Here is a 15878-nt window from a genome sequence, read left to right on the forward strand (position 1 = left end):
TAGGGTGGACTGGTTGGATCTCCTTGCAGTCCAAGGGACTCTCAAGAGTCTTCTCCAACATCACAGTTCAAAAGCATCAATTCTTCAGTGCTCAGCCTTCTTTATAGTCCAACTCTCACATCCATTGGTCTTCCCTCATAGCTCAGTTGGTAAAGAATCTGCTTGCATTGCAGGAGACCCCGGTTCAATTCCTTGGTCAGGAAGAGCCACTGGAGAAGGGATGGGCTACCCACTTCAGTATTCTTGGGCTTTTCTGGTGGCTCAGCTAGTAAAGAATCCACCTGCAATGCGGGATACCTAGGTTCGATCCCTGGGTTGGGAAGATCCCCTGGAGAAGGGAAAGGCTACCCACTCCAGTATTCTGGCCTGGAGAATTCCATAGACAGTATTATCCGTGGGGTGGCAAAGAGTTGGACATGACTGAGTGACTTTCACTTTCACTCCAATCCATATACATGACTACTAGAAAAACCATAGCTTCGACTAGACGGACCTTTGTTGCAAAGTAATGTCTCTACTTTTGAATATGCTATCTAGGTTGGTCATAGCTTTTGTTCCAAGGAGCAAGGAGCAAGCGTTTTTTATTTTCATGGTAACCATCTGCAGTGATTTTGGAGCCCCCAAAAATAAAGTCTCTCACTGTTTCCATTGTTTCCCCATCTATTTCCCATGAAGTGATGGGACCGGATGCCATGATCTTCATTTTCTGAATGTTGAGTTTTAAGCCAGCTTTTTCACTCTCCTCTTTCACTTTCATCAAGAGGCTCTTTAGCTCCTCTTCACTTTCTGCCATAAGGGGATGTCATCTGCATATCTGAGGTTATTGATATTTCTCCCAGCGACCTTGATTTCAGTTTGTGCTTCATCCCATCCAGTATCTCTCCTTGAAGGAGAGAGGGAGGCAGAAATGGGAAAGGGAATGGATAGAAATGGAAACAGATTTGAGAAAACTTTAGATAGTAGAATCAATAAGGCCTGGAGATTGGACAGATGTAGCAGTGGGGTCAGGTTAATAAAGAGGAATTCAATAAGATTCAGCAACACATTTTAAATATTATTTTTATCATTGATAATACATGCACATGTTCAATATTTAAAGATGACCAAAAAAGTATAAAATGGAAAGTCAGTCTCTCCTTCTCATGTCCATCCCTGGACTGGGTCCACTAGGAGCCGTGAAATGCATAATGCCCTGAAGTTGACAACACATCATGAAACTCACACGAAGCTCCATACACATCAAATGTACCACCTTGCAATTAACTAGTGTTCTGCTCCTGAACATTCAAGTTGCTCCCAAACTTCTGCTCTAGTGAATGTAGTGAATGTGTATGCATACACATATGCACATACATATACATGTAAGTATGTCAGGAAGATGAATTTGTTGAGGTGAAACTGTGGACCAAAAGTATATGCATTTCTAGTTCTGGTTGACAGATATGGCTGAAGTGCCCTCTACAATGACTATACCAATCTACATCCCCACCAACAACATAGGAGAGAACTGTTTCCTCCAATCCTCCCACACCCAGTGTATTAGCAATTTTAGATTTTTGCCAGTCTTATCAGTGAAGAATGATGATATCATCATATATTTTAAATTGTGTATTTCTTATTATGGTGAGGTTGAATATCTTTTCATATGTGTAAAAGTCATCTACTGAGCGTGTGTGCTGCAACTACTGAAGCCCAAATGCTCTAGAGCCTGTGTTCCACAAGAGAAGCCACTGCGAGGAGAAGCCCACGCACTGCAGCTGGAGAGTAGCCCCTGCTCCCTGCAACTACAGAAAAGGCCCCTCAGCAACAAAGACCCAGCACAGCCAGATTTATTAATTAATTAACTTTTTTAAAGAAAAAACAAACATCATTGATCTGGAGAACAACTTCAAGTGGCCTAATCATTGCGGAATTGGAGTCCTCCACACCGGGTTAGGAAGATCTCCTGGAGGAAGAAATGGCAACCCACTCCAGTATTCTTGCCTGGGAAATCCCATGGACAGAGGAGCTTGGTGGGCCACAGTCCATGGGGGGTCACAAAGAGTCAGACACGACTGAGAGCCTAAAACAACAAACAACAAAACAAAAGGATGTATAGAGGCAGACAGAAAAAAAATTTTTTTAAATAATGGTCACATTATTTCTCATCACTCAGGACAGCCCCCCATCACAGCCCCTCATCCCTCAGGACAGGCCCCCATCCCAGCCCCCCATCTTCAGGGCTGCAACCCCATCCTAGCCCCCCATCCTAGACCCTCTTCACTCAGGAGAACCTCGCCTGCAAGCAGAATGACCTCAGAAAGGGGTCCAGGAACCAGGACAAAAGTGAAAACATTTGGGGAGATTCTGAACCCTGTATTTCTCCTTCTTCCCCCTTCTTTGCTTGTTTCCTAACAGTGAATTCAATTCACAGGACGAATTTTGGGGACATCAGGAATGGGAGCTGGGGAGATGGTGTTCTATTCCCATAAGAAGAAAAAATGGGTGACGCAGGAGACAGAAGCAGCGTGGGCCCCTGGGCCTGCAGGAAGGAAGACAGAGGGACGTGGACAGGGAGGGGGCCATGCGAAGGCTGAAATCTTGGTGGCTCCTTTCACCAGAAATCAGAGTGTTTCCCAACAACAAAGCTACCAGAGGAGGAACATGGGACCTGGCCTTCCAGGAACAAACAATAGCACGTCCTTCCTGAATGTCCACTGCGTTCTGGGAACCACGTGTAAGTATTCTGTATCCTGTGATTGTCCCCATGGTCCTTGGGGCATGGTGGGAGGAGCCAGCACCCGCACTCAGAGGGAGAGCCTGTCCAGCCAGAGGGGTGGCCTCACAGAAGCTACTGCAGAAGTTGGCAGAGCAAAGTGATGGGGAGAAACCCGCCCCTGCTCCAAGCTGCTAGGGCCTTTAGTCAAACCCAATGCAGGGCAGGGGCAGTGCCACCCCACCCTCACCCCAAGCACACAGCAAGGCCAGAACAGCCTTTATCAGAGTCCCTCCTGGTAACACCAGGCACCAGACACATGGACCCACTGACTCTGCAGTTCATCAGAATTTTGTCCAGAACCCTATGACAGTGAGAGCCAAGCCTCCAGACAAGAAGGGTTCTCACCGAGAGGCAAGTGTGGGGAGACCCCAACCCCCACCTTCCTCCTCAGGAAATGCCCCCTCCCACAGCCTCCCAAGTCCAAGGCTGTGTCTCACCTGGCCTCCCCTCCAGCCTCCCTTGTCCTGATCCCATCTGACCCTCCGCTCCTGCTCAGCCATGACCAGTCACCAAAGTCCCAGTGACCCAGTTCTGGCAGCTTCTGTAGGTCCTCTCCCGCTGCCATCCTATGTCCTCTGCTGACTGAGGGCTGGACCAGGGACTTTCCTGGGGAGGAGCCTTGGTCCTGGGCACATGTGCAGCCACACTCAGCAACCTTGCTCCCGCAGGATTCAGGGACAGCATCAGCCTGTCAGATGCTGACACCCAGTTATGGTCAAAGACATGAAGACTGACATTTGGGGGCTTCTTTCATCTTCCTGGAAACTGCCTGATGGACACTGGAACCATTCAGAGGAACATCTTCCTCTGGCAGCTTCCTCCTCACCCTCCTGGTTCTATTGGCTTCAGCTACAGAAAAAGCAAGAGGATTCCAGAAAAACATCTACTTCTGCTTCACTGACTACGCTAAAGCCTTTGACTGTGGATCACAACTAATTGTGGAAAAGTCTCAGAGATGGGAAAAGCAGACCACCTTACCTCCCTCCTGAGAAACCTGTATGCAGGTCAAGAAGCAGCAGTTAGAACCAGACGAGGAACAATGGACTGGTTCCAAATCAGGAAAGGAGTACATCAAGGCTGTGTATTGTCACCCTGCTTATTTAACGTCCATGCAGAGTACATCATGCGAAACGCTGGGCTAGATGAAGCACAAGCTGGGATCAAGATTTCTGGGAGAAATATCAATAACCTCAGATATGCAGATGACACCACTCTTATGGCAGAAAATGAAAAGGAATTAAAGAACCTCTTGATAAAGGTGAAAGAGGAGAGTGAAAAAGCTGGCTTAAAACTCAACATTCAAAAAACAAAGATCATGGCATCCGGTCCCATCACTTCATGGCGAATAGATGGGGAAACAATGGAAACAGTGAGAGACTTTATTTTTGGGAGCTCAAAAATCACTGCAGATGGTGACTGCAGCCACGAAATTAAAAGTATTGGACTTTCATCTTCAGCATCAGTCCTTCCAATGAATATTCAGGACTGATTTCCTTTAGGATGGACTGATTTGATCTCCTTGCTTGCTCCTTGGAAGAAAATCTATGACCAACTTAGCATATTCAAAAGCCGAGACATTACTTTGCAACAAAGCTCCGTCTAGTCAAAGCTATGGTTTTTCTAGTAGTCATGTATGGATTGGAGTGAAAGTGAAAGTCACTCAGTCATGTCCAACTCTTTGCCACCCCACGGGTTATACTATCTGTAAAATTCTCCAGGCCAGAATACTGGAGTGGGTAGCCTTTCCCTTCTCCAGGGGATCTTCCCAACCCAGGGATCGAACCTAGGTATCCCGCATTACAGGTGGATTCTTTACTAGCTGAGCCAAAAGAGAAGCCCAAGAATACTGGAGTGGGTAGCCCATCCCTTCTCCAGTGGCTTTTCCTGACCCAGGAATTGAACCGGGGTCTCTTGCAATGCAGGCGAATTCTTTACCAACTGAGCTATGAGGGAAGACCAATGGATGTGAGAGTTGGACTATAGAGAAAGCTGAGTACCGAAGAATTGATGCTTTTGAACTGTGATGTTGGAGAAGACTCTTGAGAGTCCCTTGGACTACAAGGAGATCAAATCAGTCCATCCTAAAGGAAATCAGTCCTGAATATTCATTGGAAGGACTGATGCTGAAGATGAAAGTCCAATACTTTGGCCACCTAATGGGAAGAACTGACTCTTTGGAAAATACCCTGATGCTGGGAAATATCAAAGGCAGGAAGAGAAGGGGGACAACAGAAGATGAGATGGTTGGATGGCATCACCGACTCTATAAACATGAGTTTGAGTAAGCTCCAGGAGTTGGTGATGTACAGGGAAGCCTGGTGTGCTGCAGTCCATGGGGTCGCCAAGACTTGGACACGACTGAACGACAGAACAACAACAATTTTGCAAGTTAAGTGCATCCACTTTTTTTATTTTGCTTCTTTATTTATTTTTGGCTGTACTGGATCTTCATTGCTACACATGGGCTTTCTCTGGTTGTGACAAGCAGGGGCTACTCTTCCTTGCAGTGCACAAGCTTCATTACATGGCTTCTCTTGTTTCAGAGCATAGTTTCAGGTGCTAGGGCCTCAGCAGTTGCAGTATGTGGGCTCAGCAGTTGCAGCTTGCAGGCTATATAGCCTGAGCTCAGTCATTGTGATGCAGAGGTTTAATTACCCTGAGATATGTAGAATCTTCCCAGACCAGGGATCATAGCCATGTCCCCTGCACTGGCAGGTGGATTCTTAACCACTGGCCCACCAGGGAAGTCCCAAATGCATCCACTTATTTTTCCCTCCATTAGTAAGCTTTAACCATTTAAAAAGCTCTAAGAAACCACATGTACAATTTGTATAAATAGTATAAGCCTTGTGGTTGAAAATTACATTTAAAAGCCTTATAGACAGCAGCATCATTCAGAAAGTCCCACTCCTTCTCATTAAATAACAGTAAATATGAAGGAGCGATTTTAACCATGATAACTGGAGCATGCCTTTATCATTTCAATGCTACTCGGTACCTTGGCTCCACCTATGTGTGCTATAATGACTCAGCATGAAAACCAAATCCTCACCTTGTCCCACCCAGCTCCACAGGGTCTGTCCACCTCCACCCTCCACTGCTCTCCCCTCAAGTCCTCCATCTCTCTATCAGGCTAACTCCGGCCTCCTGGCTACTTCTCACACATCTCAATGGCCCCCTTCCCCCTGCCCATCTCTGCCTCCCTGTCGGGAACTCCTGCTCCACAAGAGGACACCCAACTTCCCTCCACTCAGAACTCTGCTTATGGGGAAAGGATGGGTCTGTGTTGCCAGAAGCTAGACCAGCCACGAAGGGGGCAGGGGTGTGGGGGGAGCCTCTTCATTGACAACACTCCTTACTCCATCCCTCAAATTTGTCCCAAGTCTCCTGCCAAGGGACCGCCTCTCTGTTTAATACCTTTCTGAGATCTCTGATTGGATTTTTGTAGTGTCCTGAGCTGGTGGCTGCCCGCCTGCTCCTCAACACCCTTCCCACACCCTTCATGACCATCCAATCCCCCAGCCCACTGGCCCACCAGTCGTCCACCGGCTCTGCTTTCTGGAATCTTCAACAGTCCCAGCAGGATCAGTCTCCCAAAAGCTTTCCCTGTGCAGTCACAGCCTGCTGTCTGGGGTTGAGGGGACATCAAGAGGTCAGGAGTGCCCCTCCCTCCATGAGGACCCAACCGAATCCACTTAATCTTCTCACCGTGGGTGACATATTCTTGACCCTGTTGCTTTCCAAGACAGGAGATGGTTCTGGGAGGGGTCCAAGGATTCCCACCTGACCACACCCCAGGGATTCTTCTTGGTTTCTGTGAACTGGATCCCTCAGCAGCACTTGATGTCTTCTGGAAACTGGTTCTCTCACTCCCTCGCTGTTCCCTGGGGTCCTCCTTCCTCAGGTTAGAACTCTTGGGGTGGCTTTGTCCTAAGCTCTCTTTGCTCCCCACTCAACACATCCCTGGGACCATCTTCCACTCCCACAGTGTCACCCTCTGTGAAGGGACATGCCGGGTGCTCCCCCATCCAGAACCCAGCCCAGACTTTCCATAGTAACACTGACCATATCCACTGTGTGCCGGGCTCAGGAAGCTGTGTGGATGATCTCATCCCATCCTCCCAAGGCCCTGTGTAGACCAGGAACCTACCTGTGCAGAGGCCACATACTTGTCGAAGGTCACGTCACAAGTGACTAGGCTGGGATTGGACCCAGGTGGCCCCATGCAGCACCAGCACCCCTTCACTGTGCAGAAGCCCACACAGAGCACACCCCAGTCAAGTTCTGCACCAACGCCCTCCAGGGGACATGACCTGGGCTGATCTGCATGCGTGCCTCCAGCACATCTGTGAGGGGTACTGGAGGGCGAGGGACACATTTGGGACAGACACTGACACTTGCATGCTGGTCATGGAAGGACTGGCTGGAATGTCAGCATGAGCTCAAGTGTCGTTCTCAGAGAGCATAGCCCTCAGCTTACCACACATGCCCAAGACCACAGAGGCTCTGCTGGGGCTGCTTTTGATGTCCTTGTGTCTGATCTCTGTGAATCTGTTGTCTCTGTGGGTATCACTGTCAGCTGTCAGACTCCACTGGTGTCTAGCTGACTGCTCCGTTGTGTTGATGACGACCTGGGACATCAATGCTCCACATTCTAACCCAATTAAATCTGAGCTCCTTGGTGGGGTGATTTTAAGGCCAGTCTATGAGGTTCGATCCCTGGGTCAGGAAGATCTCCTGGAGGAGGGCATGGCAACCCACTCCAATATTCTTGCCTGGAGAATCCCATGGACAGAGGAGCCTGGGAGACTACAGTCCATGGGGTGGCAAAGAGTCGGACACAACTGAAGCAACTGAGCACACAGCACACACACGCTATGAGGTTTTCTCTGACCCTATGAGGGCTCTTGTAAGTGTCTCTGTCCCCACTTATCTCTGGTCGGAAATCCAACTGCCTGTGGTTTAACCTGTGCTCTCATGGAGCTGCCAGCGCCCTTTCACGCTCACCTCCAATGTAGAGCTGCCGGTCGCTTGTCACTGCTCACCACCAAAATTCTCATGGTTCTCGAGGGCTCCCTTAGGCTTGGACTTCCCTACGCTATCTTCTAAATCAAGTCAGTTCCTATGGAGAGAGCTTCGGAGCTGCCTGTCCTTACAGTTGCCTCTGCCCTTGGGAAGATCTCTGACCCACTCTCCTGGAGCTGGGGTTGAGGACAGTAGTGTAACACTCTCACTTTATGAACAACATATTGGGTGCGGGCAGCAGCTTCTGGTCTTCTCCACTCGCCTCTCCTGGCAGGAGCCTCCCCTGTTCAGGTGAACTGAAGTGAGAGCGCGCTGAACCTAGGGTAGAGCTCCCTCAGTGAGGTCTGCCCAGGGAGAGGGAGGCCTGACGTCTCAGCCATTCATGCCTGGAATTTAGTCTCTGTAACACAGAGCTCGGAGTGGAGGGGATGAGAAATCCTGGCCCTCCCAGGAAAACACTATATCTAGATTCCTTGTCTAGAAAGTAGAGAGACATGGCATCCCCTTGTATGGAGCTGGGGGAAGAGGGACAGAAATGCACACACATACACACACAAACATACACACACACACATTCCTTGTGTGGTCTGGTACCCAGGACCCTCCATGTCCTAGAAAAACTCATGAATAAGTGAAAATGTGGGGCCAAAGGACTGACAGAGCCTGCAAAGCTGTGACCAGCAGACCAGGCTGGGCGGGAGGGAGGCAGCAAGCCAGGGCTGGACAGGACTAGCCTGAAGGTCAGAGGTCTCAGTGGGGCCAGTGGATCACTAAAGTTAAACTAAACTAAAGTTAGCATAGTGAAGAAAGCATGCTGGAGAGCTAAAAGGGCGGCCAGGCGGCCCAGTGCCAGGCCCACAATTACGAGGTTCTCCAGTCTTGGTAAGAGTGGGGTCTTCAGCCAAGAAGCATCATTGGACAGCCATGTGCACACAAGAGTAGCCTCTCGGTGCAGCTCTGGGGGCCCGGGCTCTCAGGGGACCTGGGAAGTGAGAATCCCTGGGGCAGGGGAGACACACACAACCTCCAGGGGCTCCCCACACAGGGTATGGCCAGGGCCAGCCAGGGGCTGGGCTGCACTCCCTCCGCAGCTGCCAGGCCCCCCCAGGGAACCATCTGAGAAGAGAACCAACATTTTAAAGGCTTGAGATGGTCTGAAACCCAAAAGCACTGCCCCTCCGGGCCTCCACAGGTTATCTCATCAGCAGACGTCCAGCTCACAGATGACCCGCAGAGATCTGCGTGGTGGGCGATGCTCCAGAGGCACTGTGGATACACGTTGAGATCACAGCCTCTGTTCCTCGGCTGAAGCTACCTCAGGAACCGGAAGTGCCAGGAGATTCCCATCCCGCCCCTGCACCTGTGGGCACCTGCACCCGTGGGCACCTGCAGGGAACCAGCAAGCTCAGGGGACCCCCTGCACCTCTGGGCAGGAAGAGGAGCAGGGCCTCTGAAGGACATAGAGACTGCCCTGCTAGGTTCCCTCCACATCCACTCACAGCCACGGCTCCACTTCTGGGCCCCAGCAAGACGGTGCTGAAGTAAACCGCCCACATTCGAAAGCATCGGCTAGGGAACTGGAACGCCGCCGGGGACCAGAGAGAAGCTTGCGGACAAAGCGCCTCCACCAGCTGCTCCCAGGTCCCCAGGACCAGGCGGGGGTCCTGGCAAGCCCGATGCAACCTCGAAATGCCGGAAAGATTAAGTCTCCCCTCCATCCTCAAAGCGCAGGGAGTCAGTGGGAAGCACAAAACCTCTGAGAGCTGGATAGCAGATCCCTCCCACCTGCCCACACTCCCCTGGTTTGAGGCTCTCTTTGCTGCTCTGACCTCTGACCTCCTGGAGCCTCAATCACTCCGTCTGTAAAATGAGCCTGGGGGACTTGCCAGTTCTAAGAGGCCGGACAGAGTCTCTGTGAATTCCCTGAAATAAAACTGGAAACCCCAGAAGTAGCATGTCTCTTTACTCACAGAAAGCAAAGGCACAGCAGACAGAGCTCAGCCAGTAGAGCGCACAAGGCCCCTACTCCGAGGCCTTGCTCACAGAGGGGCCCATTACCAAGGAGGCCCACACCAGCTGCGGCCACAGACCGGACGTCGCAAGCTATCCTGTGGCTCCTTGGAGCTCCCAGTTCAATTCTGTCTTCCAGATTCTCTCTAAGTGGGCTCCCCATCAAGAGGACCCAAGGCCTGCAAAGCGAGGACCCACAAAAGCCCCCTCCCACACTCTTTACTGCCCCACACCCAGACAGGTGGGAATGAAAGAAAGTGAAGTCGCTCAGTCGTGTCCGACTCTTTGCGACCGCCTGGACTGAAGCCTACCAGGCTCCTCCATCCATGGAATTTTCCAGGCAAGAGTACTGGAGTCGGGTGGGAATAGGCACACCTTTTCAGAGCAGAGACACTGTGGTAGGGCCAAGGCTGGGGGTGGTATCAGAGTAGAAGGTGGGGTCAGGGCTGGGGTGGAGTCAGAGTGAGAGGTGGAGTCAGAATAGGAGGTGGGGTCAGAGTAGGAGGTGAAATCAGAATAGGAGGTGGGACCAAGGCTGGGGGTGGAGTCAGAGTACGAGGTGGGGCCAGGACCAGGGGTGGGGTCAGGGGTAGAGTCAGTTGGGAAGCAGGGTCAAGGTCAGGCCAGGGCAGGACCCTAAGGGACTTGGTACTGGGAACACCAGAGGCCCCAGCCCAGCCTGGGACAGCGCAGGTGAAGCAGCGGTGATCTGTGCCCAGCACACAAGCTCCAGCCACAGCACGTTTTCTCTATCACCAGCCCAAGACCACCGGGGCAAGGTTCAGGGGCAGCTGAAGCACCAGCTCAATCAGCCCTGCAGAACTTTCTTCCATCTCTCCAGGCATGGCCCCTCGGGCTCACCAGGCCCTCACAACACCTGTTCGGTGTGTTTGCTGCGCCACACCACCACACCAGTCATGGCGATGGTCAGCAGGACGGGCACGGTGATCAGCGGGATAAGAATTTCGTCTGGGGGGTCCTCCCAGTCTTGCCTGTCCACCGAGCAGTTTTGGAAGAACTGCCTATGGACGCTGGCGATGAAGCTCTCAGCCAAGGGGTTGGGCCAGTAGCAACCCACCACGTTGGTCTCCACCTCCGTGCAGTTGGTGAAGCTCTCGTAGTACCTATGAAAGCAGAGAGTTTGACCATTCAGCTCTCCCACCCCTTCTAACTTTGGCCCTGACTTACAGGAAAGTGGGGGGCAGTGCTGTGTGGCCACCGGTTCTCAGCATGGCCCCAGGCCACATGGGAAGAGTGGCCTCATGCTACAATCTCTCTTGGGCCTGCTGGTCTGGCAGTATCCATCCCCCTGGTGTCCTTGCCCTGAGGTTCTTTTGCATGGTGGCCCCATACCCTGCAGGAAACTCTGAGGCCATGAACTCCCCAAAATATACCACATGCCCCCATCTGCATCTCGTACATCATCCCTGCCCTCATCGTGGTCATCCACACTGTCACCTCCTCCCTACAAGGAAAGGAGCTCCCAACACCCCAGGTCTGGACTCAGCCCCCAGGGTGCCAGCACCCCCAGGTCTTCCCAGAGGACACTCTGAGGCTGGGCTCTTTCTCCAAGGCCAAAGGTCACAGCCCCTTGACCTTCAAGGCCCTTCTCACCTAGGACCACTATATAGGCCTCCCATGGGGTCGCTAAAAGTCGGACATGACTGAGCGACTTCACTTTCACTTTTCACTTTCATGCATTGGAGAAGGAAATGGCAACCCACTCCAGTGTTCTTGCCTGGAGAATCCCAGGGACGGGGGGGCCTGGTGGGCTGCTGTCTATGAGGTCGCACAGAGTCGGACATGACTGAAGTGACTTAGCAGCAGCAGGGGAAGAAATCTCCCTGAGGCCAAGGGCCGGCTGCCTACCAGTCAAGTTAGCCTGCCTTCATTTACCTGAAGGCAGCATTGACTGGGTGGTGCAGGGAGGTGGGGGAGGCATCCCACCTGTGAGCCCAGCCCCAACCTGTCTTCCTCTCCAAAGTTACCTTCTTCAGCCCCCACCTGACAGGACATGGGACCCCCTCTGCCCAGGGTCTTCCTGTCTGTGTTGACCAAACCTGGAAAGGCACTTAGCAAGCCACGAATGAGGAGCCACATCCATCAAACAGCCAGGCTCCTGATGGTCCCTGTGGCCAACCAAGTGTAACCACTAGCAGTCCCCAGAATTCAACCCAAAAGCCCACTGACCGAGGATTACTGGCCTCTGGGGCTGCTGACCTAGACTGGAGCCATTGTTCAAGATGCTGTGGTCAGAGGGCTGGTTGAATATCTGCCTCAGTGTGCCAGCTCCGACCACTGCCCACCTGGCAAAGTGCTTCACTCAGGACAGGCTTGGGGCAGGAAGGGGTTCCTGCCTCAGCTCCCCGTGGGAACGAGGCTTTGCAACCACCCTGCTCCTTCCGGTACTGACCCAGGAAGGGTGGCCTGAGCAACAGGAAGGATCCGCTTCCTGCAGGAGCTTCCTGTACACAACCTTATCTCTGCCTGGAAAGGCAGTGGGAAACAGGGCAGCAGATCCATTCAGCCAGACCCTTTGCCACTCCTCCTGGTGGCCCTGGGGCAACCGGTTTCCCAGCCCAAACATTTGGCTGGTTGGTCAGGCACACATCCGCCCACATCCCTCAGGTAACACAGGCAAGGAAGAGCCACACAAGGCAAGAGAGCAGGAAACAAAGGCTACAGCCTGGAATCCATGTGCAGAGCCCTGATGTGGTCCTTGGGATGGGTCCAGGCTCTGGGTCGCCTCACTAACCAGGTCCTCAGGCAAACCATCACCCCCAAGACCCACCCCTCCCACTGGGCCCTATCAGTGGCCTGCCACCCTAGAGCTTCTAACCCGACACCCTGCAGAGCCCCCACCTGCCCCAGAGCTCAGTGCAACTTTGAGGTACAAGGAGCAGGAGGCGGAGGGTGATTTGAGGCCCATGTGACCCCCATGCACAGAAAACAGCACAAGATAGCAGCTTAGGGCTCAGGATGTGGAACCGATATCTTCCAATCTCAGCTTGGCTGACCATCTTCCTGACTTTGCCCACATTGCTTAGCCTCCATGAGCCTCAGTTTCTCCAGCTGTAAATGGGGTTCATAATTCTCAGCCAATAAGGTAGTGGACCTTATTAGGTGAAAGCCCCCACCTTGGTGAAAAGACCAAATTAAGTGCTGTGAATACACTTCTGGTAAGTGCCTGGCACATAGGAGGTTCTCAGTGAGGTCACAGGTGAGTCCCAAAGGCTAGGGTTTGGGCAGACTGCCCACGCTTGCTCCTTCTCAAGATCACTGGGAACTGACTCCTTATTGTGACAGAAAATGTTGTTACAATAAAAGACAGCAAAGGTCAGGCGCTCAGGCACGAGGCAACAGTTGCAGACGTCAACCCTCACAGCCCAGCACCCCACCGTTCCCAGGGCTGGGGAGGCAGATGACCCAGGGATGCACACCTTTCCACACACAGTCCCAGGTGCTGTTAACTCATCAGCCTGCGTTCAAACTGGAGACAAAATCACGGTGTTCTTCCCAAGGAAGCTGCCATTTGTGTGACATCATGGAACCAGGGTCACGACAAGCTCTGTTCTTCCCAAGCTACTCTGGTCACCCCAGGGCCTTTCCATGCCCTCCCTTCAGTCTGTCTCCCAGAGCACCCTCCCTCCAGCCCCTGGGGGTGCTCTCACAATGAGCAAAAACACAGCCATGGTCCAGAGGGGAAAGTTGGGATGTGGAACCCAGAAGGCAGGCAAACTGCCCCTGGCAGATTCCCTCTTCTGCCAGCAAACTTTTCCCTAGTCCAGTAGACATCAGCCTCTCTCTCCTCCAAGACCCCCTCCTGGCTGACCCCTCTACTGTCCTCTGGCCCTGGGGCTGGATGTCTGTTTAATCTCACTGAGGCTTTAGCAGGTGACAGAAGCCCAGGACAGGAAACTCACACCTCCTCCCTAAACCTCCACCCCTGTGTGTCCACTCTGGGCTTGGCGTTCAGGTTCCAAGGACAATAATAAGCCCGGCCAAGGCCCTTCCTGAACACTCCCCTCCCCTTTCCCAGCAGACACAGAAATTGTGTTCCATTTGGTTCAGTGAACAGCTATGTGTGGAGTCCATGAGGGGGCTGTGGATGTGCCCACAAGGAGCCACTGTCCCCTAGGGAGATGGCCATGGAAGCCCATAGAACAACCACTGGGAACAGACAGCACAGGAGCCAGGGTCTTGGGGTGGAAAGGGCTGATGCAAATGCTAGAAATCCAGGGGTCCCAGGCAGGCATGGCCCACAGGACAGGCTGAACGCAGCAGCCACCAGCGCTGTGCCAGACAGAGACTTCTAAGTGGGAAGTGAGGGAAGCTAGGCACAGGCCATCAGTGATTTCCGAGGAGGTGAAAGGTGTCCCTAGACACTTGATGCTGGGTGTGATCACAGGAGATGAAAAATATCTCAGAAGCTTCTAGAAAGTGGGGCCCTCTGTGGTGGGGCCCCCACCACACCAGGTAGAAACCAGTGGGACTCAGTTTCTCTGTGGTCCAATGGTCCTGACTACCGACCCAGCCCTGGCTGGTGCTGTGAAGAAAACCCAAAATGACAACTCCACCCAGCATGGCCTGTGAAGAGAGGCAGGCGCCCCAGGGCAGGGCACCAACCACATTCAGGAAGGGGAGTGGGTGTCGGTGGTTCCCAGAGAAATGACCGCACTCAGAAAAGTGGGGGATGCACAACCTGGAGTGTTCAATTTGGAGCAGCCAGTGTGGTCAGTGAGGGGAGTGAGGGGCTGGGAGGCTTGGAATGAACCTCAGAACTTGAGGAGCACAGGCACTGTGGGCAGGGCAAGGGCAGGGCATGGGCAGGGACACTCACACGATGAACTCCGAGAGGTTGCACCACTTCCAGACCTCTACCTTCTTCATCTTTTCGGCGAAGGTCTTGCCACAGCGGGGCAGCATGGCCAACATACGCTTCTCATTGCAGCCACCCACCGGGGGAGACTCCCCTAGAGAAGAGAGAGTTGTGAGCATCACTAGGAAGGCTAGGTACTGTCATGACCCTTGAAGGTTCGTGCTGATGCCCCTCAAGGTCTACCCCCTGGAGTCTTCTTCCATCACCTTGGCCTCCATGTAACTCAAGAAGGTTGAAGCCAGTGCAGAAAGAGGAACCCACATTGAGGTGTCACCAAGACAGGACCCAGAGGGGTCATAGAAAGAAGTCCTCTAGTGAGGCATGGAAAGAAGCAGGCAAGGGAGGGCAGCATGCAGAGAGATGGGGGTCTTGGGAGTGGAGAGGCTGAGGGAAGATGGGTTCCAGTGGGATAAAATATAGGAGAGGACTTCCCTGGTGGTCCAGTGGTTAAGAATCTACCTGCCAATGCTGGGGACATGGGTTCAATCTCTGGTCTGGGAAGATCCACATGTCATGGGGGCAAATAAGTCCATACACCACAACTACTGAAGCCCAAGCACCTAGAGCCCATGGTCTGCAACAAGAGAAGCCACTGCAATGAGAAGCCTGCATGTTGCAACTAGAGAGTAGCTCTCATTGCTCTCTGCAACTAGAGAAAGCCTGCATGAAGCAACAAAGACCCAACATAGCCAAAAATAAATAAATAAAATATTTAAATAGAATAAATATATAGGAGAAAGTCACTGTGTCCTTGTATAAGATGAAGTCTTCTCATATGGCACTAAAAATACAAACAAAAGAAAAATATAGAAATTGAACTATATCAAATTTTTAGACTTTTGTGCTTCAAAAGATACCATCGAAAAAGTGAAGACATCCCACAGAATGAAAGCAAATATATGAAAATCATATCTCTGATACAGGGTTTGTGTCTAAAATATATAAAGAACTCTTATGGCTATTAAACAAGAGCAATGACTCATTTAAAAATAAGAAAAAGGGGAATTCCCTGGTGGTCCAATGGTTAGGACCCAGTGCTTTCCCTGCCAGGACCTGGGTTCAATCCCTGGTTGGGGAACTAAGATCCCACAAGTCATGTGGCACAGCCAAGGTGGGCAGTGGCGGGTAGGGGAAGGAATGAAAGGTTTGGAAGGTTCTTATTCTATACATGAATTGATATAATATCACTTAGACTGTGATAAGTTA

At 51.9% G+C, this 15878-nt stretch overlaps 1 protein-coding gene across 1 annotated transcript in view; it reads right to left on the reverse strand.

The window, feature by feature from the left end:
* Positions 1 to 2238: 2238 nt before the first annotated feature.
* RAMP3 (receptor activity modifying protein 3) overlaps positions 2239 to 15878 on the reverse strand; it is a 30696-nt gene continuing 17056 nt past the window's right edge. Inside the window, exons 2-3 of the mRNA XM_055589372.1 lie at positions 14634 to 14766; positions 2239 to 10917 (exon numbers count right to left, since the gene is read on the reverse strand). Coding sequence (XP_055445347.1) covers positions 10662 to 10917; positions 14634 to 14766 — 389 coding nt within the window. The 3' untranslated portion in view covers positions 2239 to 10661. The remainder of the gene's footprint in view (positions 10918 to 14633; positions 14767 to 15878) is intronic.

This window comes from Bubalus kerabau, chromosome 8 (genome assembly GCF_029407905.1).
Source record: "Bubalus kerabau isolate K-KA32 ecotype Philippines breed swamp buffalo chromosome 8, PCC_UOA_SB_1v2, whole genome shotgun sequence".
Taxonomy (NCBI): domain Eukaryota; kingdom Metazoa; phylum Chordata; class Mammalia; order Artiodactyla; family Bovidae; genus Bubalus; species Bubalus kerabau.